The 23,307-nt window shown below is 49.8% G+C and overlaps 1 protein-coding gene across 5 annotated transcripts in view; it reads right to left on the bottom strand.

The window, feature by feature from the left end:
- The window catches only part of GPT (glutamic--pyruvic transaminase), a 34,258-nt gene extending 14,125 nt beyond the window's left edge, over window positions 1-20,133 (bottom strand). The window contains exons 1-4 of one of the 5 annotated variants that reach the window (XM_081204727.1): window positions 19,973-20,085; window positions 6,568-6,715; window positions 3,678-3,778; window positions 3,121-3,289 (exon numbers count right to left, since the gene is read on the bottom strand). In XM_081204727.1, coding sequence (XP_081060853.1) covers window positions 3,121-3,258 — 138 coding nt within the window. In that variant the 5' untranslated portion in view covers window positions 3,259-3,289; window positions 3,678-3,778; window positions 6,568-6,715; window positions 19,973-20,085. Of the gene's footprint in view, window positions 1-3,120; window positions 3,437-3,677; window positions 3,779-6,567; window positions 6,716-19,972 lie in introns of those variants that run through there. The other 4 variants (XM_081204726.1, XM_081204728.1, XM_081204729.1 and 1 more) reach the window with 4 other exon arrangements.
- Window positions 20,134-23,307: the final 3,174 nt, after the last annotated feature.

The raw sequence follows: 23,307 nt of genomic DNA, 5'->3' as shown, positions 1-23,307 counted from the left end.
CTTTACCTTTTAAATGCCTTCTTGTTCAGACAAGCCTGTGTGAGAGCTTAGAAAGTTTTGATTTGATTTTGGCATGTTGTTATTTTACCTTTCCAAAGGTTTTTAATTATTGTTGTTCATGTTGCCGATTGGTAATTTTATTATTGGATCGTTTGTGAAAGCTGCTCTGAGTTGTGTGCCGTTTACAGTGGGGCAGTCTATAAATTTTATGAATGAATGAATAAAACAAATCTGCCGGGGGGGGGGGTATAGAGGCACAGGATCAGAGAGGCACAACTTTTACAGACACTTCCAAGCAAGCGACCTCCTTTCCCTGCAAGCCCCTCCCTCTATTCTCCCCCACTGTTTTCCTTGCAGCTATTTCTAGATTGTAAGTCCCTTGGGGCAGGGAGCTGCACAAAGCATCCCGTACCGTACATGGATGACTCTGTATTCAGCAGTAGGAGGGCTCCCACATCCCCCCTGCAAGAGCCCAGAGACCAGAGAGATTGTGATTTCAGCGTAACAAAGTGCAGGGGTCGCAAACCCAGCCCTGACTTGACACTGGACTTTGAGGACCATGAGCTCAGCTAGGGAGCTGAAAGTGTTACCAGCTCCAGTTTGTGGAAGACTGGCTTAAACTAAGAAGCCCAATGAATTACATGAAGATGATGTACAGATGGTACACGACACCAGTGCAGTTAGGGAAAATGTACAAAACTAGCTCAAATATATGTTGGAAGTGTAAGGAAAACGAGGGGACATTTTATCATATGTGGTGGGATTGTAATTAAAAAAAAATGGGAAATGATATACAACGAATTGAAGAAAATGTTCCATCTAACATTTGTTTAAAAACCTGAAGCATTTTTGTTAGGGATTGTAGGGAAAGACCTGCCAAAAAAGCTGAAAAACATCTTCATGTATGCGACAACGGCCGCGAGAGTCCTAATAGCACAAGGATGGAAGACTGAAGAAACCCCAACTAAAGAATCATGGCAAGAAAAATTGACGGACTATGCAGAACTGGCAAAACTGACATATAAGCTACGGGACAAGGATAACTGTGACTTTAAAGATGAATGGGAACCCTTTACAAAGTATTTGAAGAGGCAACGAAATGAACTGGGCTCCTTGGCAGGTTTGGAATAAACATTCACAAACTTTTCTATTGATAATAATCAGCTAAAAAGTTTGAGGATCTATACAACTGTGTAACATGCAGAAAACAGCATTCACAGAGAAACCAAAGATTGGAACTGAGGGAAGCCGGGGGGGGGGGTTGTGTGGGAGGGAGGGAGGGAGGAAAAATGGGGGGGGGGAATAAGGATGATATGTTTCTGGATAATATGTTTTGTTTCAATTTTGAATAAAAAAGTTTTTTTTAAAAAAACCAAAAAACTAAGAAGCCCGGCATAACTTTTCAGGCGGATGGGACTTGGCTGGGCTCCAGACCTAGAACCACAGAATTCTAGAGCTGGAAGAGACCCAGAGGCCATTTAGTCCAACCCCGTGTGACGCAAGGAACCCTTGCTCCAACCACTAAGGCTGAAAGCCATCATCATCATCAACCCCTGAGAAACCAAGCGCACCAGCTTCACCTGTTGGGCTCCAGTCCTTACTGGGTCAGAGGACTCTCACAAGCACAGGCGGCCTTGGTGCCCCCTTGATACCTGCTGCCACTGGGCTACCTCCAAGAGGTTTTTGGGAGCTGCAGCTGCAAGCCCACCCTCTTCCAAACCGGCAGCAGCAGCAGCAGCTGAGGGCTTGATCAGTCAAGCCCTCTGCAGCCTGAGCTCCTGAAGGAATGTGTCTACCTGCTGGGAGCCCTGCTCTCTTCTGAGTGCTGTGCAGAGGCTGAAAGTCCCGTCTGCCTGGGAGGGTTGGGCAGACTCTGGCACCTTGGAAACTCCTGGGGCACCCAGATCAGCTTGCAAATATCTTTTGGGATGCTGGAAAACCTTAGTTTAGTGGTTTCTTAAGAGGGGACAGCCGGGCTTTGTATTCTGGCTCTGTTCTCCAAGACACTTTGTCTAGCAGTTTATCACCTGTGTGAATCGTAGAATTGTAGGGTTGGAAGAGAACCAGGGGTCATCTAGTCCAACCCCCTGAAATGCAGGGTTCACAGCTAAAGAATCCCTGACAGACGGCCATCCAACCGCTCTTTAAAAACCTCAGAGGAAGGAGGCGCCAGGACCAGTCAAACAGTTCTTACCGCCAGACAGTTCCCTTCCTTATGTATGTAATTTCAAAGTTCTGTCTGCCACTCTGCACATTTTGATAAAGGTGTCCAACACATGCATCAGTACAGATCGGTTCATCTGGAGCAAATGCCAGACCCATCAGATAGAAACCCTATTTTCTTTCCAGCTGTTTTGTTTCATATCGTTTCGGGTTGCTTTTACTGGATTTACAGCCATGTGAACGCTCTGTTCAAACGATGGTCTAGAATCATAGAATCATAGAGTTGGAAGAGACCCCAAGGGCCATCGAGTCCAACCCCCTGCCAAGCAGGAAACACCATCAGAGCACTCCTGACATATGGTTGTCAAGCCTCTGCTTAAAGACCTCCAAAGTAGGAGACTCCACCACACTCCTTGGCAGCAAATTCCACTGTCGAACAGCTCTTACTGTCAGGAAGTTCTTCCTAATGTTTAGGTGGAATCTTCTTTCTTGTAGTTTGGATCCATTGCTCCGTGTCCGCTTCTCTGGAGCAGCAGAAAACAACCTTTCTCCCTCCTCTATGTGACATCCTTTTATATATTGGAACATGGCTATCATATCACCCCTTAACCTCCTCTTCTCCAGGCTAAACATGCCTGGAGAAACATTGCAAACCGATAAAGGACCAAAAATGTCTAGAAACATTGCAAACCGATAAAGGACCAAAGCGACTAGCTAAATCCCCAACTCAAGGCAAGAGAAGAGTCTTGCCAGTGGTGGGATGCTTCTCTGGCCTGATGCCACGGTGACGGGAACGTTCCTCTCTTAAAGCATAGAACTGCAATGATTTGAAGGGAACCCCAAGGGCCATCTAGTCCAACCCCCTGCAACGCAGCAATCTCAGCTGAAGAATCCCTGGCAGGCAGACATCTGGGCAATCTTTAGACACCCCCATTGAAGGAGAGCCCGCCATCTTACCTGCTGAAGCTCCTTCTCCAGCTCGAGGGCTCGGGTGACAATGGGTCCCCGCACGGCATACTCCACCTTCTTGACCGAGGGGTTCAGGGACTCAAGGGTCAGCACCTTCTCCCGCCGAGCCAGACCGTTCTCCGCCATCCCTGGCTGGCTCACCTGCCGCTGTAGGGCCCTGCGAAGCAAGAAGGGAGCAGGGCTGAGGGTCGGGCTCAGGAACGCCTCCGTCCAGAGCCTGGCACCGGGGAGAAGGCTGAGGCCCAGGACGGCCCTGGCCAGCCCATGCCTTGGCATCGCCCTTCAGGGGAACATTGGCCCGGACTGCTTCAGCGGCTGGGAGTAAAGTCCTGGCTGAGATCTGGGCAGGGGCGGGGCAGGAGCTGGGCAGGTGGCAAAGGTCTGCGCATTCCCAAGCAGGGAAATATCAAAAGGGTGCCCGGCTGGAGGTGGAAAGGAGGCTCCAGCTCTCCTCTGCAATCCAGGGCTGGGGGCTGGCTGCCTTCCCTGCAACTGGGGGGCGGTCACTGACTGCCTTCCCTGCCCCAGGGGAGATGGGCACCTACCCAGCTCAGCTACCAGGCAGGGCAAGAGGCAGGCTGGTTCCCACACAGGAGGGGAAAGTGCAGCTCCTTTTAATCCAGGGCAAGAGGGAGGAGACTCTGGGCTGCAAGGAAGAAAGAGGCACATTGTGGAACAGGACTGAAAGGGACCTGCCATGTCGCCTTCGGGAACAAAGGCAGAAAGCAAACTCTCTCCCCGCACCCTCCTGCCTCCCACAGAGACTTTCACTGGGCCTGCCTGGGCAGGGTGCCATTATGGGATGGAGAGGGGTTGGGAGGAGAAACTCAAACAGAGGGGTAAGAATGCTCAGGGGCCCGTTGGGGAGAAGAAGGGGGCTCCTGTCATTTCGTGGGTCAGGGTTATGTAAGAGGGACAGCAAAGGATTGACACGAAAATTGCTCCTGATGAATTAGGAAGAATTTCGACACCACGAGCTGCTTGCAGAATTGAGGGTTCTGTGGACCCGTTTGCCCGACGCGCATCAGCCAGCCTCGTTTGGCCCGTCCAGGATTCGAGCACGCCCAGAGCTCAATAGTCGGAAGGCCCCAGGTTGGCGTCTCGACCAGAGCGGGTGGGAAACTGATGCCAGCTGCTCTGTTTGTGACATTGATATCCCATCTTCCCTGCAAGTTGCTCAAGGCGTAGTCCTCCCCTCCTTAGTTTAATTTCTGCGTACGCTTTGGGCAAGCAAATCAGGATGGACGCTCAGTAAATGGGTCGTATGCGGTGGCCCACAAAGTCTGGTGCTTTGCTGGTGTCACTGCTTTGTTGCGCCACGGCAAAAGAACTTGAATCCGTTTTAAATGCACAAATGTAAAAGTCTGGCCTGCACTTTAATGCAAAATACCGGCAACCTGGAGGCAGCCTTGTTATAAACAGCTTCCTATTCCTATTCTGCATACCCGTCAACTGTCCCCTTTCTCCCGGGGCAGCCGCGGAAACGATTCATCCATCACGTTTTCTGCCAGTGTCCCAGCAAATCCTAGTTTTTCCAAGCAGGAAGAGGCAGCTCAAGGGGAGCTCACCTGGCAGCCGAGCAAAAGGCGCTCATTTTATGACTGGGCATTCTGGTAGGAGACAGCTGACCCGCGCCAGAGTGACTGACCAAAAAAAAAAGAACCTGATTTGGATCATCCAGATGTTGGAGGATCTGGTTTCTGCCGGCATCCCTGTGCCCAGTGATGGAGCTACATTTCCGGTGCGCCGAAGCCTGAACAGCTTCACAAACAGCAATGAGATCTGGGTAAGCACTGTTATCTTCTTCAAGTAATAATAATACTAATAACAATTTATTATTTATACTCCGCTGCTTCTGGGTGGCTTCCAACACAATATTAAAATACAGTAATGCATCAAATATTAAAAGCTTCCCTAAAGAGGGCTGCCTTCAGATGTCTTCTAAATGTCAGGTAGTTGTTTTTCTCTTTGACATCTGGCGGGAGGGTGTTCCACAGGGCGGGCGCCACCACCGAGAAGGCCCTCTGCCTGGTTCCCTGTAACTTGGCTTCTCGCAGCGAGGGAACCACCAGAAGGCACTTGACGCTGGACCTCAGTGTCCGGGTAGAATGATGGGGGTGGAGACACTCCTTCAGGTATACTGGGCCGAGGCCGTTTAGGGCTTTAAAGGTCAGCACCAACACTTTGAATTGTGCTCGGAAACATACTGGGAGCCAATGTAGGTCTTTCAAGACCTGTGTTATATGGTCTCAGCAGCTGCTCCCAGTCCCCAGTCTAGCTGCCGCATTCTGGATTAGTTGTAGTTTCCGGGTCACCTTCAAAGGTAGCCCCACATAGAGTGCATTGCAGTAGTCCAAGCAGGAGACAACCAGAGCATGCACCACTCTGGTGAGACAGTCTGCGGGCAGATAGGGTCTCATCCTGCGTACCAGATGGAGCTGGTAGACAGCCGCCCTGGACACAGAATTGACTAGGGGGTTGCTCCATGACAGCCCCTAACAGAACCAGGCAGAGGGCCTTCTCGGTGGTTGCACCAGCCCTGTAGAATCCTCAGCCATCAGATATCAAGGAAATAAACAACTATCTGACTTTTAGAAGGCAGCCCGGTTTAGGGAAGATTTTTATTTTCAGAATGCTGCGACGAGGCTCCTTACGGGGTCCTTGCCGCAGGATCACATTCATCCAGTGCTTTACCAACTGCACTGGCTCCCGGTGGAGTACAGGGTCAGGCTTAAGGTGTTGGTTTTGACCTTTAAAGCCCTATGCTGCCTAGGACCCACGTACCTACAGGACTGCCTCTCCTGGTATGCCCCGTGGAGGACCTTAGGGTCTTCAAACAAAAACATCTTCAAACAAAAACCGCCACAGGGAGGTTAGATTGGTCTCAACCAGAGCCAGGGCCTTTTCGGCCGTGGCCCCCATCTGGTGGAACGCTCTGTCCCAAGAGAGCAGGGCCCTGTGGGACTTGCCATCTTTCCGCAGGGCCTGCAAGACAGAGCTTTTCCGCCTGGCCTTTGGTTTGGACTCACTCTGACCCTTATGTTTCCCTCCCCTTATGGTTTTGACTTTTAAAATGAGGCTGCATTTTAAATTGCATTTTAACCTGTATTTTAAATTGGTTCCCCCCCTTATTATGTTTTTACTGTAATTTTACTGGTGTTAGCCACCCTGAGACCAGCTCTGGTCGGGAAGGGCAGGGTATAAATAAATTATTATTATTATTATTATTATTATTATTATTATTATTAATGTGTGAAGTTTTATTCTGTTTTTAATCTGTTGGCAGCTGCCCAGAGGGGCTGGGGAAACCCAGCCGGATGGGCGGAATATAAATAAATTATTATTATTATTATTATTATTATTATTATTATTATTATTATTATTATTACCTGGGAATTTCAGGGCCCCTTTGGAGATTGTCACCCTTCCCCTCACCTGCCACTGCTCCATACTCAGGTGGCCCCCAGCGCCCTTCTCATTCCGCCTTGGGGCTGAGAAACCTCATCCTTCCCTCGCCATAGCTTGAACTTGGGTCCCAGCAACTCCAGGGGGTTCTCTTGCCTTGTGAGCGACAGAGCAGAACCTTCCGGAACAGAACATCGGGAGAATTCTCAGGGTCAGTGCAAATGGCAAGAGGCGGCCCAGGAAGGCAAAGACCCCACGCCTCCTCTGGGGCATCCGTTCCAATTCGACAGCTCCTGCGACATTTATTTATCCATTTATTAAAATTCTACTCTGCTTTCCTGGGACGCGGGTGGCGCTGTGGGCTTGCCGATCAGAAGGTCAGCAGTTCGAATCCCCACGATGGGGTGAGCTCCTGTTGCTCAGTCCCTGCTCCTGCCAACCTAGCAGTTCGAAAGCACCTCAAAGTGCAAGTACATAAATAGGTACCACTCCGGCGGGAAGGTAAACGGCGTTTCTGTGCGCTGCTCTGGTTCCCCAGAAGCGGTTTAGTCTTGCTGGCCACATGACACGGAAGCTGTACGCCGGCTCCCTCAGCCAATAAAGCGAGATGAGTGCCGCAACCCCAGAGTCGGCCACGACTGGACCTAATGGTCAAGGATCCCTTTACCTTCACCTTTACTCTGCTTTCCTTAGACCACAGGAAGAGTCCTGATGGATCAGGACTATGGCCCATTGTCATGGGCTGGTTGAACGCAGAGAGGAATGGTGGGAGGCACCGGGTGGGGAGCCCCCCCAGGGAAGAAAGCTCAGAGCCCAGGGACTGGGGTGTGTGGGTCAATTTGTGGTCAGAGGGAGAAGAGGAAGAAGATGGGGAGGAAGAGCTGTCAGGTGTGGGATGTGATCCACTGGGAGCAGTCATGTACAACATTCCTTGTCTTCCTAGACTGGACATGCGTGGGAATGTTTGGTCCAGCCAGTCAAAACTTCCTCTTCCTCCTGACTGGAGCATCTTTCCTCTTGCATGTGACCAGAGGTGGGCACGACCTTACCTGTCCAGGTAACAAAAGGACAAAGCATGCTGCCACCCTCTATCATTTCCCCCCGCTTCCTTCATCGTTTGCCCAGCTTCTTATCTTGGAGTGACCTGATAGCTTCTCAGCTAGCAGAAGCACTGGGGTTGCCTCCTCATGGGGTAGATCCACATGTATATATTTGTAACTAAGTCTGCCTTCATGAATCCGACTGTGAACTGATGTGAGTAAACTTCTTTTATTGACTTTGAATAAGATTGCCGTGTGTTTATTCTTTCAAGAGGGACTAAAGGGAATTTACCAGGAACTATCAAAACCTCTCCATTCTGAAGGAAATCAGCCCTGAGTGCTCACTGGAAGGACAGATTGTGAAGCTGAGGCTCCAAGACTTTGGCCACCTCATAAGAAGAGAAGACTCCCTGGAAAAGACCCTGATGCTGGGAAAGATGGAGGGCAAAAGGAGAAGGGGACGACGGAGGATGAGATGGTGGGACAGTGTTCTCAAAGCTACCAGCATGAGTTTGACCAAACTGCAGGAGGCAGTGGAAGACAGGAGTGCCTGGCTTGCTCTGGTCCAGGGGGTCAGGAAGAGGCGGATACAACTAAATGACTAAACAACAACAACCAGGAACTATACAATTCAATCTGAGACAGACTGAATTGTATAATACGAGCCTGCAACCAGCTATCTGCTGTGCGTGAGAAGGGGAATGTAAACTCTGCTAAGTGATAGAACTTGCTAGCGCAAGTTAGGAAGGATATTAATAAACAATATATCTTCTCTTGCCTCCCTGAACATTCCCACATCAGAAGCTGAAGGGGTAACAGGGCTTAGTGAGCAGGGAGAGTTTGTGGCAGAGAGAAGTCCAGACTCAGAGGCAGAAGTGGAAGCAGGAGAAGAGAGAGGACAAGAGGCAGAAATGAGTCTGTTGTAACTCGCTCTACGTGGGGCTGCCCTTGAGACTGACCCAGAAACTCCAGCGGGTGCAGAATGCCACTGCGAGACTCCTTACGGGGTCTTCGCCACGGGATCCCATTCATCCAGTGCTATACCAGCTGCATTGGCTCCCAGTGAAGTACAGGGTCAGGTTTAAGGTGCTGGTTTTAACCTTTAAAGCCCTATACAGCCTAGGACCCTCGTACCTACGGGACCGCCTCTCCTGGTATGTCCCGCGGAGGACCTTACGGTCTTCAAACAAAAACATCTTGGAGGTCCCGTGCCACAGGGAGGTTAGGCTGGCCTCAACCAGAGCCAGGGCTTTTTCGGCCGTGGCCCCGATCTGGTGGAACGCTCTGTCCCAAGAGACTAGGGCCCTGTGGGACTTGACATCTTTCCGCAGGGCCTGCAAGACGGAGCTGTTCCACGAGGCCTTTGGCCAAGGCACAGTCTGACCCCCTCCTTTGGTAATTCTTTTAGAACTCTAGCCCAATGGTTTCCATCAATTTGATTTGAACTGATTTTATAACGAATTGATTTTAGAATGCTGTATTATTTTACTGTTGTTAGCCGTTCTGAGCCCAGCTTCGGCTGGGGAGGGTGGGATATAAATAAATTATTATTATTATTATTATTATTATTATTATTGTTGTTGTTGTTGTTGTTGTTGTTGTTGTTGTTGTTGTTATTGAAAAGGCATGGGTGTCTCTCTCTCCCCCTCTCCCACTGCAACAACTCCTCTCCCCGCTGGTCTCCCAGGACCAGAAGAGGCATGAAGAGGGTGGTGGAGAAGTTCACTTCCTGCAGGCATAGTCTCCAATTGTTTGGGGGAAAGCCTGGAGGGCAGGGGACTTAGAGGGCTGTGGCGAGAAGGAGCAGCGGAACCTGAAAGAGCAGAACCAGGAATCCGCAACAGGATGAAAAGCTTGCTTGTAAAGGAAAGTTTTCCGTGGCCGGTGGCAGCCAAAGAAAGAAGAAGAGAAAAGCTAACCTCTTGAGGTGGGGAGGTCCACACCTGAAGGGTCTCTCCCTCGCTGCCTCCAGCTGAACCTAGAGAACTATGTCGCAGGGTCTCTCAAGAGGGTCTCTGCAGCTGATCTGACAGGGTGGGCAGATTCCCAGAGGCAATCGTCCAAGTAACTTGGAGTAACTTTGAGACATTAAGAAGTGGGTGAGTTGAGGGCTTTCTCATGGCCCAGGCAGTTCCCGTCAGGTTCCAGAAGTCCTTTGAAGCCATCCCTCCTTCCTCTGGTCTGTCTGCAGACCCAGAATTATCACACAGTGTCAGAAATGCAGACTGAGGAATGCACCAAACCAGCTAGAAGCGCTTTTCTGGCTGCATGGCTAAAAGCTGGAGATAAGAAGCTGTGGGAGCCACACCCAGAGAAAGCGCAAAAACCTGTCCATGGGCTGCTCAGTGGGACTTATGGAAATGTTACAACCACCGTCCAGCCTGCAGTTGTCAGAGGATGGTGCAGATAACTGGAAAAGGTCTAGAGGAAGGCATGAACTGTACTTGGCTGCAGTAGGTGCAGAAGGGGGGGAATGGTGTGATAAATTCATCCATTTTTCTACATGTGTTACAGGTCCCTCATGCCAGGCCAAATCCACCCAGTCTGAGCTTACGGGGCTAGTCTAGCATCCTGGACCAGGCTTCGCAGATGGTGTTCTGGGGAACAGAGAGATTGTCTTTCTCCTCTTTCAGAGTACTCTCAAGACAATCTTATAATGATTCCTTATTTGCTTGCACAAAGCTTATGCAGAGGTTAGATTGCATCTGTCTCCTGAGAAATCTCTATGTGGGACAAGAAGCTACAGTTAGAACTGGATATGGAACAACGGATTGGTTCAAAACTGGGAAAGGAGTACGGCAAGGCTGTATATTGTCTCCCTGCTTATTTAACTTATATGCAGAATTCGTCATGCGAAAGGCTGGGCTGGATGAATCTGAAGCCGGAATTAAGATTGCCGGAAGAAATATCAACAACCTCAGATATGCAGATGACACAGCCTTGATGGCAGAAAGTGAGGAGGAATTAAAGAACCTTTTAATGAGGGTGAAAGAGGAGAGCGCAAAATATGGTCTGAAGCTCAACATCAAAAAAACGAAGATCATGGCCACTGGTCCCATCACCTCATGGTAAATAGAAGGGGAAGAAATGGAGGCAGCAAGAGACTTTACTTTCTTGGGCTCCATGAATATTCACACAGGGCTTTGTTAAACTGTGGAACTCACTGCCACAAGAGGCTAGGACGGCCACCAATTTGAATAGCTTTTTTTCTTTTCTTTTTTAAAAGGCTCCTAGTCATGACAATTGCATGCTCTGAAGGAAGGAAGGAAAAGGAAGGAAGGAATGGATTTTTTTTGGGGGGGGGGGGTTATGGCCAAACAGCCAGCATACTAAAACCAGAAATTCTGCATAGTTCTTTACAAAAATGACAAAAATGATCAGAGTGGATTTTAGCCATGAATATACTAATTAAATAGACTTAAAATGTGTATCCAAAGAAATAAGAGCTTTTTTTTAAGGCTCTCTCAAGGGCTGGTAGTCACGACAGCTGCATGCTCTGCACAGGATCATAAGCGCGTAATCCTGCTGATTTGCGACTGTGAGAAAGACACTTCCCAGAGCCTAGAGGTCCCGGGCCCTAAGGAAGCCAGACTATCCTCCACCAGAGCCAGGGCCTTCTCAGTGATGGCTCCGACCTGGTGGAATGCTCTGTCCCAGAAGACCAGGGCCCTGGAGGATTTAACCTTCCATTGGGCCTGTAAGACAGAGCTATTCCGCCTGGCTTTCCATTTGAACTTTTATTCCCCTTCCTTTCCTCCCTCTCCGCTTTTTATGAAGATTACCCGCTCTGGAATCCCACAGCTAATTCTCCCCTGGTCTCCTCGCTGGCCCAAGGAGGACCAATTCAGCCAGCTAGCCCTGGGGATTATCTAATTGATTTTTGAATTTTATTGTTACTCATGTTTTTATACTGTATTTTATGCTGCTTTTATAATTAAGTGTTTTAAATTTGTTGTTAGCCGCCCTGAGCCCGGTTTTTGAACTGGGAAGGGCGGGGTATAAATAAAAATTTATTATGATTATTTATTATTCCTGCGCTCTGATCCACAGGCTGCCCTTCTTGCCTGCTCCTCCGGGGAGACCTGCTTGCTGTCACAAACGAGAAGGTTGTTGCAAGGAGATTCTGTTTGCAAGGAGGTGTTTTCCTTAAGTGCCAGGGCACCAGCGTCAGAGAAACATGGCATGGAAAGCTGGCACGGCCTCTCCTTCACTGAGCAAACAGAGATAAGGCCATCCTGGCGAGGGGGGGAAGTCCTTGGCTGAGCAGCCGCTGGCTCAGTCGTAGCTCTTCTGGGATAGCTCCCTTGTCCCAGTGGGTGACGTTTACTGGGGAAGGGGGCAAACTTGGGTAGTCTCTGGACCCCACAAGCTGCTGGGGAAACGTGAGCATTTGGAGGAAGGAGGGGGACCTTTCTTTGACCCAATGGGGCCACAGTCTTCTCTTCCCAACCCCCCAAGCCAGCTTGGACAGGTGGGTGGGGCAGCCCAGCGGTCAATCCTCTGACTTCATAATGACACCAGGTGACTGACGCCTGTCAAAGTCCCTCTTGCTTCTGAAACAGCCAACAACCAGCTGGCTGTCAGGTATTTAATAATAATAATAATAATAATAATAATAATAATAATAATAATAATGTATTATTTATACCCCGCCCATCTTCCTGGGTTTCCCCAGCCACTCTGGGCGGCTTCCAACACAATATTAAAATACAGTAAAGCATCAAACATTAAAAGCTTCCCTAAACAGGGCTGACTTCAGATGTCTTCTAAAAGTCTGGTAGTTGTTTTTCTCTTTGACATCTGGTGGAAGGGCGTTCCACAGGGCGGGGGCCACCACCAAGAAGGCCCTCTGCCTGGTTCCCTGTAACTTGGCTTCTCGCAGGGAGGGAACCGCCAGAAGGCCCTCGGCGCTGTATCTCAGTGTCCAGGCTGAATGATGGGGTGGAGACGCTCCTTCAGGTATACAGGACTGAGGCTGTTTAGGGCTTTAAAGGTCAGCACCAACACTTTGAATTGTGCTTGGAAACATACTGGAAGCCAATGTAGGTCTTTCAAGACCGGTGTTATATGGTCTCAGCGGCCGCCCCCAGTCACCAGTCTAGCTGCCGCATTCTGGATTAGTTGTAGTTTCCGGGTCACCTTCAAAGGTAGCCCCACATAGAGCGCATTGCAGTAGTCCAAGCAGGAGATAACTAGAGCATGCACCACTCTGGCGAGACAGTCTGCGGGCAGGTAGGGTCTCATCCTGCATACCAGATGGAGCTGGTAGACAGCCGCTCTGGACACAAAATTGACCTGCGCCTCCATGGACAGCTGTGAGTCCAAAATGACCCCCAGGCTGCGCACCTGGTCCTTCAGGGGCACAGTTGCCCCATTCAGGACCTGGGAGTCCTCCACACCCGCCCACCCCCTGTCCCCCAAAAACAGTACTTCTGTCTTGTCAGGATTCAACCTCAATCTGTTAGCCGCCATCCATTCTTCAACCGCCTCTGTGATTAGGGAATCACAGAATCATAGAACTGTAGAGTTGGGAGTGGGAACCCTGAGGCTCATGCAAGAATACACAGCTGTCCCAGATGAGGATCAAACCTGCAACCTTGGACTTATCAGCACCATGCTCTACCCAGCTGAGCTATGCAGAAAGGCTTTTTAGCAATACTGTGCCTGTACCTCAAGAAGCAGGTGTTTCGTTTTTCATGCTAAGGCTACCCTTGGGATCCTTTTCAATCTACAGTCCTAGGGCTCTATCACCTGGAGGCAGGATCCTGAACCTGCAGCAGACAGATCAGGGCACCTGGGGCAACAGCTGATGCAGCAAGCGTTCGTTGATCCCAGCCACCTCACCCCATCACCTGCCTGCCCTGCACTTTGCTCCATTCCTTCCCGTCCAAACTCCAGAGAAAAGGAACTATGGTTGCTGCCCGTTTTTCTGCTGTGTGCCTCAAACAGCCGGGTGACAGGCAGAATTACAACGGGTGCAGCTTTCCCCTTCCAAATGCCAATAATAATAATAATAATAATAATAATAATAATAATAATAATAATAATAATAATAATTTACTTGTACCCCGCCTGGGTTTCCCTAGCCACTATGGGCAGCTTCCAACAAAGACCAAAAATACACTAAAATGCCACACATTAAAAACTTCCCTGAACAGGGAAGAGCTTCCACAGCGGAATTTCTGCCGGCCCTCCAAATGCCCTTTTAAATTATTTTGCATTGCAGAGGGTAGGACTAGATGTCCTTGGGGGGTCCCCTTCCAACTCTACAGTTCTGGGATTCAATGAGCCGTGGGTGGAAATGGAATTGTGGGGGGTACGTGAGCAAGAGAGGGAGAAAGGGAGCGGCGATTGATTCACGTAAATCTTCAGATATCTGAAGAGCTGTCCCGTGGAAGGTGGAGCCAGCTTGTTTTCTCCCGCTCTGGAGGGCAGGACTCGAACCCATGGCTTCAAGTCACAAGGAAGGAGATTCTGACTCGGAAGATGGCGGACTCTCCCTCCTTGGAGGTTTTTAAGCAGAGGTCGGATGGACATCTGTCAGGGATGCTTTTGGGGAGGTGGCCAAAAAAGTCTGGGAACTGCTGGTCTAGGTAGCACAGTTCACATAATTGCAGAGTAATCTGAGAACACTCAATCAGCAAACAGAGACAGGAGACTGAAAATATTGCCATTTCACCCAGTTTCTTTTCAGGTATGTCCCTGGACTGAGGAATGAAACATCCCCTGAGGCATTATGAGGCAGGAATCCTCACTGGATGCCTGTCACTTGAGCAACGCAGGTGGTTAGTGCACTGATTTAATTAATGCCCTCGTTTTGAATTGGTTTCAATGCGCGAACCCGCCAGGGAGCCTTGGGGTGAAGGGCAGATAATAAACTAATTAAGAATAATACTGGTAATTAATTTGACTGCACCCAACGAGATCAATGGGCTCTTGCAGGCAGATTACTGCCCAGCTGCTTCTCCTTTACCACCAACACCCAGGTCTCATCACGCAAGCAGCACTCAGAACCTCCGTGCCCCCATTTTACTTTTATGTGGGTCATTTTACCAGTTTTACCAGTTGCACTGGCTCCCGGTGGAGTACAGGGTCAGGTTCAAGGTGCTGGTCTTAAAGCTCTTTGTGGCTTAGGGCCCTCGTATCTATGGGACCACCTCTCCTGGTCTGCCCCGCAGAGGACCTTAAGGTCCATGAATAACCATAGTTTAGAGGTCCTGGGCCCTAAGGAAGTCAGACTATCCTCCCCCAGGGCCTTCTCAGTGGTGGCTCCGATCTGGTGGAATGCTCTGTCCCAGGAGACCAGGGCCCTGCAGGATTTAACCTCCTTCCGCAGGGCCTCCTAAGACAGAGCTATTCCGCATGGCTTTCAATTTGAATTCAGCTTGATCTTTTATTCCCCTTCCTTCCCTCCCCCTCCCCTTTTTATGAAGATCACCCGCTCTGAGACCCCACAGCTAATTCTCCCCTGGTCTCCTCGCTGGCCCAAGTAGGACCAATTCAGCCAGCTAGCCCTGGGGATTATCTAATGCTTAAAGGTAAAGATAAAAGGACCCCTGACCATTAGGTCCAGTCACGGCCGACTCTGGGGTTGCGGTGCTCATCTCGCTTTATTGGCCAAAGCAGCCGGCATTTGTCCGCAGACAGCTTTCCGGGTCATGTGGCCAGCATGACTAAGCCGCTTCTGGCGAATCAGAGCAGTGGACGGAAACGCCGTTTACCTTCCCGCTGGAGCGGTACCTATTTATCTACTTGCACTTTGACGTGCTTTCGAACTGCTAGGTTGGCAGGAGCAGGGACCGAGCAACGGGAGCTCACCCCGTCACAGGGATTCGAACCACCGACCTTCTGATTGGCAAGCCCTAGGCTCTGTGGTTTAACCCACAGCATGACCCGCGGCCCATCTAATGCTTATTTCCCCTAAATTGATTTCTGAATTTTGAATTTTATTGTTATTCATGTTTTTATACTGTATTTTATGCTGCTTTTACAATTAAGTATTTTAAATTTGTTGTTAGCCGCCCAGAGCCTGCTTTTTGAACCGGGAAGGGAGGGGTATAAACAAAATATTATTATTATTATTATTATTATTATTATTATTATTATTATTATTATTATCCACAAAAGATATTAATCCTAGAATCATAGAGTTGGGAGGGACCCTGAAGGTCATCCAGCCCAACCCCCTGCAATGCAGGAATATTCAGCTGCCCCATTTGGGGATTGAACCTGCAACTTTGGCATTATCAGGACCCACAAACTAGCTAACTGAACTATCCAGGGCATCCCACTGGATGGGACAATGCAAGGATCAAGGGCAGAGTCAAGCCAGGTGGGTCTTGGCAACCCTCCCCCCCACCTGAGCTGGCTGGGAGAAGAGGGAGGTGTCCTCCTGCAGCCTCTCGATAGGCTCTCAGTGGGGGGGGGGGGTGCCTGAGCCTCATCCTGCACCCAGCCCTGCGGTTGGAGAACTGACCGTTCATTTTGCAATTCCTGATTTGGGTTTGCACGGCTGGCACTGTGGACTGCTCTGTGCAATATTTGATTTTATTCTATTCATGCAATGACTAATTGACCCTCCCAACTTTACAAATCTATGGTTCTATTATTCTACTACATTTATATTAAGGTGACCAGATTTTTTCCCCCCAATGAATCCGGGGACACTTTTCAACTTGGATTTTGTATGGGGACTGATTTGCAAATCCGGGGACTGTCCCCGGGAAACAGGGACGTCTGGTAACCTTAATTTATATTCCCACTTTCTGCTGAGGACCTCAAGGTGGCTAGTCGCAGTTTTTCCAGCCCCCCCCCCACCTGGCCAGCACAGAGCTCCAACGTGGACAGGAAAGAAGATTGACATGGTCTGCACCAGGAAGGGGCTAGGGGCACCGTCCCTGCAAGCGATGCCGTTTCTGAAGGTATATTTTGCTCAAGGACTCCTGGAAAGCTCCAGCAAATGGCAAGGGTTATGTACTGAGTAGAATCGGATCCAAAATGCAGCAGTCTGATTGGTCCTAGAACAATAGGATTCAGAACACAGTAGTCTGATTGGTCCTAGAACAATAGGATCCAGAAGGCAGCAGTCTGATTGGTCCTAGAACAATAGGATCCAGAATGCAGCAGTCTGATTGGTCCTAGAACAATAGGATTCGGAACACAGTAGTCTGATTGGTCCTAGAACAATAGGATCCAGAAGGCAGCAGTCTGATTGGTCCTAGAACAATAGGATTTGGAACACAGTAGTCTGATTGGTCCTAGAACAATAGGATCCAGAAGGCAGCAGTCTGATTGGTCCTAGAACAATAGGATTTGGAACACAGTAGTCTGATTGGTCCTAGAACAATAGGATCCAGAAGGCAGCAGTCTGATTGGTCCTAGAACAATAGGATTTGGAACACAGTAGTCTGATTGGTCCTATAGGATCCAGAAGGCAGCAGTCTGATCGGTCCTAGAACAGTGTTTCCCAACCACTGTTCCGCGGCACACTAGTGTGCCGCGAGATGTTGCCTGGTGTGCCGTGGGAAAAATTAAAAAATTCGAAATATTTTTTTTTTAAGTCAAATTTTCGATTGGGGCGCCGTCACTAGATGACCCCTGGGGTTCCCTCCCTCCCTCCCGCTCTGCGCCTCCCTCCTCCTCCTCCTCCTCCTCCGGGGAGGCCCTTCCTGGCTCTCGGCCAAGGCTTGGCGGCTGCCACTCACTCACTCGCTCGCCCACCCGTCCCTCCATCCCTGCACCCGGCCTCTCCCCCTCCGTCCCCGGCGCGGGGGCTGCCGGGATCCGTAGTCCCCTCGCCCTTGGGCTCCGCGCCCGCGCGGGATGCGCGAACTACGTTTCCCAGCGTGGCCTGGCGGGCCGGGCGTTTTGTTTGAAGCGCTCTTCTCCCGGCCATGGAATGAGCACAGCGGCGGCGGGCGGGCGGGCAGGGGCTCTTCCGCGCAGACCCCGCGCAGCCTGCCTGCGCCCCCGCGGAGATCGGGCGGCAGGATGGAGCCCGGGGATCCCCGCGGAGGCGGAGCGGCGGAGGCGGAGGCTGCCCCCCAGGTAGGGCTGCGTCGGGGGTTTTTTATTTTTGCAATGCTGCATCCGCGCCGGAGGGGACGCATCAGACCGCGGGGAGACCCCTTGGCGGGCGTGCAAGGCAATGCATGCGTGCAGGTGTTGCATGGAGTGCAGTGCAATGCAATGGCAACGCGGCGCCCTGCATGCATGCATGCAACTTCCACCGGCGCTCCGGACTTGGCAGGTGAGGGGGGTCCCCAGTGGGCGGCAGAGAGAGCCGGGAGGGCGAAGGGGAGCCGGGGGGGAGCAGCGCTGCTCCCCAAGCCGAGCCCGGGGGGAAACTTCGGCGTCGTTGCGCCGGGTGTTGGAAGCGGAGGCTGGCGGGGGCCCCTCACCTGCAAAACCTGGTCGCCTCTCATATATTTCGTGCATTGCATTCATCGCCCGCTTTCTCCTCCAAGGAGCTCCCGGGGGCGCGCGTGGTTCTCCCCGTGTTATCCTCGCAACAACAGCCCTGCGAGGTGGGTCAGGCGAGTGGCCCAAGGGAGCACCCAGGGATTGTCCTGGCCAGGTGGGGTGATTTGAACCCTGCTCTCTGCCCGGTCTTCGTCCTCATTTAGCCCCCACATGTGCATGACTGTGCATGACTGAGGTTTCCCCCCCTCGTCTTGGCTATGGTGTGAGTCTGTGCTGTTAATTAATGGGGTTCTGCCTTCGGAGAAGATGAGCCAGCCCTCAAGGAGCTGATTATGTAATTTGCTAGCAATTCATGTCCCTCCCGGCGTGACGCTGCGCGCTGACGTCACGGGGCTGTAATGGTGGTGTGCCTCGAGATTTTTTTCATGAAACAAGTGTGCCTTTGCCCAAAAAAGGTTGGGAAACACTGTCCTAGAACAATAGGATCCAGAATGCAGCAGTCTGATCGGTCCTAGAACAATAGGATTCAGAATGCAGCAGTCTGATTGGTCCGCAGGAGCCACCCAATCCAACTCCTGATGGAAGTTGATCCGCAACCTGATTGGCTACAGGAGAATCCTGGAATTAGCCAATCATGTGGGACCCGTTGTGTAAATAATGTATATAAAGCAGACATTCTGGGGGAACTTCCATTCCTCCTCACCACCATCAGCTGAATAAAGAGCATGAAATCCACTCTCGACTCCGAGTCTATCTCAGCAAGGGTGCCCCCTGGCTTTGGCTGCTGCCCCTGGGTGACTAGGACCAGCGGCCCCCAAACTTTGCCAGGGCCCCCCACCTCCTCGGTTCCATCAACTCCTCCCTGGCGCCTGCTACCCTATAAAAAGACTTGTGCAGAATAGTGGTTTGCACGACCCACTAAGGCAGATGACGACAGAGTAAGGTTCGAAACAGGAACACTTAATTGCTCACTGATTGCTTGATTTCTCCTGCTCTGGAGGGGGAGGACCCGATCCAATAGATTCAAATTTCCAGGAAGGAGATTCCAACTGAACATCAGGAAGAACTTTCAGGCGGCAAGAGCTCTCCAACAGCGGAACCGACTCCCTGGGAAAGTTGTGGACTCTTCTGCATCTTTTATACAGAGGGGAATGGTCACCTGTCCGGGATTCTTCAGCTGTGTCCCCTGCATTGCAGGGGGTTGGACTAGATGACCCCTTGGGGTCCCCCCATCCCTACAACGCCATTATTTATTCAAAATCCAGTTGAGGCTATCGAGTTGAAGCGATTCAAGAAAACTGACGTGCTTGATCCAGATTTTCAGAGAGTCATTTAAAAGCTCCTGTGCCCCTGCTGCCCCCTTGCCCCCCCCAGATAAAACCCACCCTCCTGCAGGGGGCTCCACCACCCGCTTTGGGACCCCCCTGCTTGGAATACGGGCCTCTGAATATTTCATTGTGCAGCCCCCGGCAATTGCAAGGGTGGAGCCAAGAAGATCTGGCCTTATATTATGTCCCACATCTCTTGCCCAATCATAACCGATTTAACTTGTTCATCCTTTGCATGCCACTCAAACAACAAATTATACATTTTAGACATATTCTTAACTTTAGCATCTAACAACTCCGTTTCCAATTTGGTTTTTTCTGTTGCAAAACCATTTCTCCTATCCATCTTATATAATTCGTTAATTTGATAATATTCCAACCAATTCACTTGATCTTTAATTTGTTCAAATGGTTTGAATTTAAAACCTGATCCTCTAACAACAAATCTGAGTACCTCAACCATTTATTTTCCATATTTAACTTTTGGGGGGCCTGTGCTTCCGTTGGCCAAATCCATTTGGGTGTTTTTCTTACTAAGAGATCTTAGGAAGCAAAGAAGATCTCCGCTGTCCTGAGCAAGCCTGGCTCTCGCAGTCAAAGACAGGAGTCGTGGCATTGCCCCCTCCCTCCTCTGCCCTGCCTTACCTGTGCCAGGCTGCAGAGGGTGCAGTTGGGCACTGCCCCCCCCCGGACCTGCTGCCTCTTCCTCCTCCTCCTTCGCTCGCTCTCTTCCTGACAGCAGCCTCTCCTGGGCTCCTTTGCTGTCCCAGGCAGGCGTCCTCTTGCCAGCTTCCCTCCTCCAGCCAAGCGCCCCCTCCGTCCCTCCCTCCCTCCCAGGCAGCCGGACAGGCAGGTCTGACCTTTGCCAGAGCAGCTGCCTCCAGGGCCAGCCCCCAAGAGGCTCAGCCACTAAATTTAAATCCTGCCGGCTGCCTGCAGTGCACCCGCCACCTAGGACCAGAGCCACCCTCCTAGGGGAGACCCACAACTCTCCAGGCCCCAGTTCCCTAGAGGGCAAGCAGGTATGCACACACACACACACACACAACCCTCGGGATTCGTCTCTCTCACACACTCAGACCTTGCTTTCAGGGACAGAGCTCAGCCTCAGAAGCATGAGTGCGCTGTGCATATGCAGAGTGCTTTTTGCTTGCCACAGATTCAGGGGCAGGCTGTCCAGAGTCCGGTTGATTTGTTGGCTTGGTTTACATTCTCCAGCAAAGAAAAAGGAAGTTTTCTGGGCTCCTCGCAGATAGGACAGAGAGCAACTTCCATGTTAATGAAATAATCCCTCCAAACACACACACACAGAACCTATGATTTTTAGGTTATTAACCTGGGAAAGTAGCTCATCTAGGGGAAGTGAAATATACTCAGAGTCAAGAGTGGATTTCATGCTCTTTATTCAGCTCATAGTGGTGAGGAGGAATGGAAGTTCCCCCAGAATGTCTGCTTTATATACATTGTTTACACAATGGGCCCCACGTGATTGGCTAATTCCGGGATTCTCCTGTAGGCCAATCAGGTTGCGGATTCACTTCCACCTGGAGCTGGATTGGGTGGCTCCTGTGGACCAATCAGACTGCTGCACTCTGGATCCTATTGTTCTAGGACCAATCAGACTGCTGCCTTTTGGATCCTATTCAACTCAGTACATAAGAGGAAGGAAAGCTCTGGTGCTAAATCTCTGCTACTTTGTGCCTATATTTATTCGTGGAAAGGGTTTCAGGAGTAAACCCCAAGGAAAAACCCAAATCTGCTGCCTTGTGGAACAACTTCAGGAGAAGAAAAGGCTCAGGATTAAACCCTACACGGATCTTACAGAAACATTGTAAAATTTTTGAATGCTGATGACGTTGAAATGAACTGAAGGGGTTCTAGCAACAAGGTAAAATGTAAGATGGGATTGATAATAGATAAGCTAAATTGGATATGAATTTGCTGAACCATTTTTCAAAAGGGATACAAAAAAGGGAGGCGTGAGGAAGTCAGGAAAATAAGTTAACCAAAGATGAGAAATCAAAAAAAAGAGGGAGTTTTGTTTTCTTTTATATGTGTTTTTTCATTTTCTTTTTTGTGTTTATTGTTTGTATTTTGTATTTTGTAATTTTGTATTTTTCTGTTTTTGTATTTTTTCTGAACTTTTCTATTGATAAAACTTAATAAAATATTATTATAAAAAAAAAAACCCTACACGGATCTGGACTCCCTAAGGCGGTGGGATGGTGCCTTGTCCGCCTCCTTCCAGCAACTCCTGCAGCCCAGCTGGTGCTAAATGTATTGCTTTGCATTCCTTCGGACCCCCTCAGTGAGGTTGAGAGGGGGGCCTTGTCAGCTGGGCAGCCCAGGACCTCCAGACCCACTGCCCAGTTTGCGCCCCATGGAGGTCACTTTGGTGCTAACGCAGCACAAACGATGAGTTACCGGTTTCTGCAGCCACAGCAGGCGCTGCGATTCTCCATTGGTTTATCATTATCATTATCATTATCATTATCATTATCATTATCATTCATCAATCTTTATTACGGTCCAGAGACCCCACAAATCGTCGCAAAGCAATGCACAATTCAGACAGCCTACCTCCAGGTTAAACAAGCATTTTGTTCAGATTTTAAAATAGGGATCATTGGTTCCTGCAACCACTGATAAAAACTTTGCCACTGCTAATGTTCTAGTGTTTGTCCAGTCTTCCAGTAGGAACCTGACATAGTGAGCCTCTGATTTTCCCGGGAAAGGTTATTATTATTATTATTATTATTATTATTATTATTATTATTATTATTACTATTATTATTATTACTATTATTATTACTACTACTACTATCCATGTCTTCAGCAAAAGGGTCTCCGAGCCCCGCTCCCAGTCCAGGAGAGGGCACATTTTTCCACCCTCCCAGGATCATGCGCAGGTCACAAGCAGGAGGGAAGGAAGACAGGCGGGGACACAGAGGGAGGGCTTGAAGGAGAAAATGTCCTTTGGGGTGGCTCAGATATCAGCAGCTGGTCAAGACATTCCTTCTGTACTGCAGGAGCCTCTTTCTAGGCTTGCAAGGGGGGTTGCAGAGAGAAAAGGGGGCAGCTCTCCCCCTCCCTCAGGATTTCTGCTGCTTGCCAAGCCAAGGCCTGTGTGCAGGGATCATTCAAATGCTTTAGTTGTGAAATAAAAAAATTAGGGAGGTCATATATATATATATATTTATACACACACACACACACACACACACACACACACACACACTGGTACTTCGGGTTAAGTACTTCATTTGTTCTGGAGGTCCGTTCTTAACCTGAAACTGTTCTTACCCTGAAGCACCACTTTAGCTAATGGGGCCTCCTGCTGCTGCCGCGCCGCCGGAGCACGATTTCCGTTCTCATCCTGAAGCAGTTCTTAACCTGAAAACCTGAAGCACTATTTCTGGGTTAGCGGAGTCTGTAACCTGAAGCGTATGTAACCTGAAGTGTAGGTAACCCGAGGTACCACTGTGTGTGTGTGTGTGTGTGTGTGTGTGTGTGTGGATAAAATAAATGTTCATAAATGTACCAACCAGGCACGTACATAGATATGTGGACCACATGTCTGGAGCAGCACAGGAAGACCTTCCTGAAACCATTTCGACTCCCAAACTGACCAAATGTTTTCTCTGCAAGGAGGGAGGGGGTGAGGGAACCTTCCCATTGTCTCAGGAATTGGGAAATCACCATCTCAAAGGAATGGCCTGACTACCAGAAAAGGCATTATCAGATAACCTGGCAGACAGGAAAAACAACAGCATTCATTTGTTCGTAGGTTCTCCATTGGTAGGAGAAAATAACAAAGGCAACCAGAGAATATTGAGAAGCAAAGCAGCTCGTAAACCTGATATTTGTTGATCTGTTGCAACAGGGTGCCCCCTTCACATGTAGGAGAAGGAGGAGGACTTGGAATCAAGGTGTGCCCGCCCTTATATAGACATTTTAAATTCCCTGCCCTGGAGCTCAAG

This window comes from Podarcis bocagei (assembly GCF_964188305.1).
Source record: "Podarcis bocagei genome assembly, chromosome: 8".
NCBI classification, from domain to species: Eukaryota; Metazoa; Chordata; class Lepidosauria; order Squamata; family Lacertidae; genus Podarcis; species Podarcis bocagei.
Note: the sequence above shows the minus strand (reverse complement) of the source record. Positions and strands in the feature narration are given on the sequence as shown.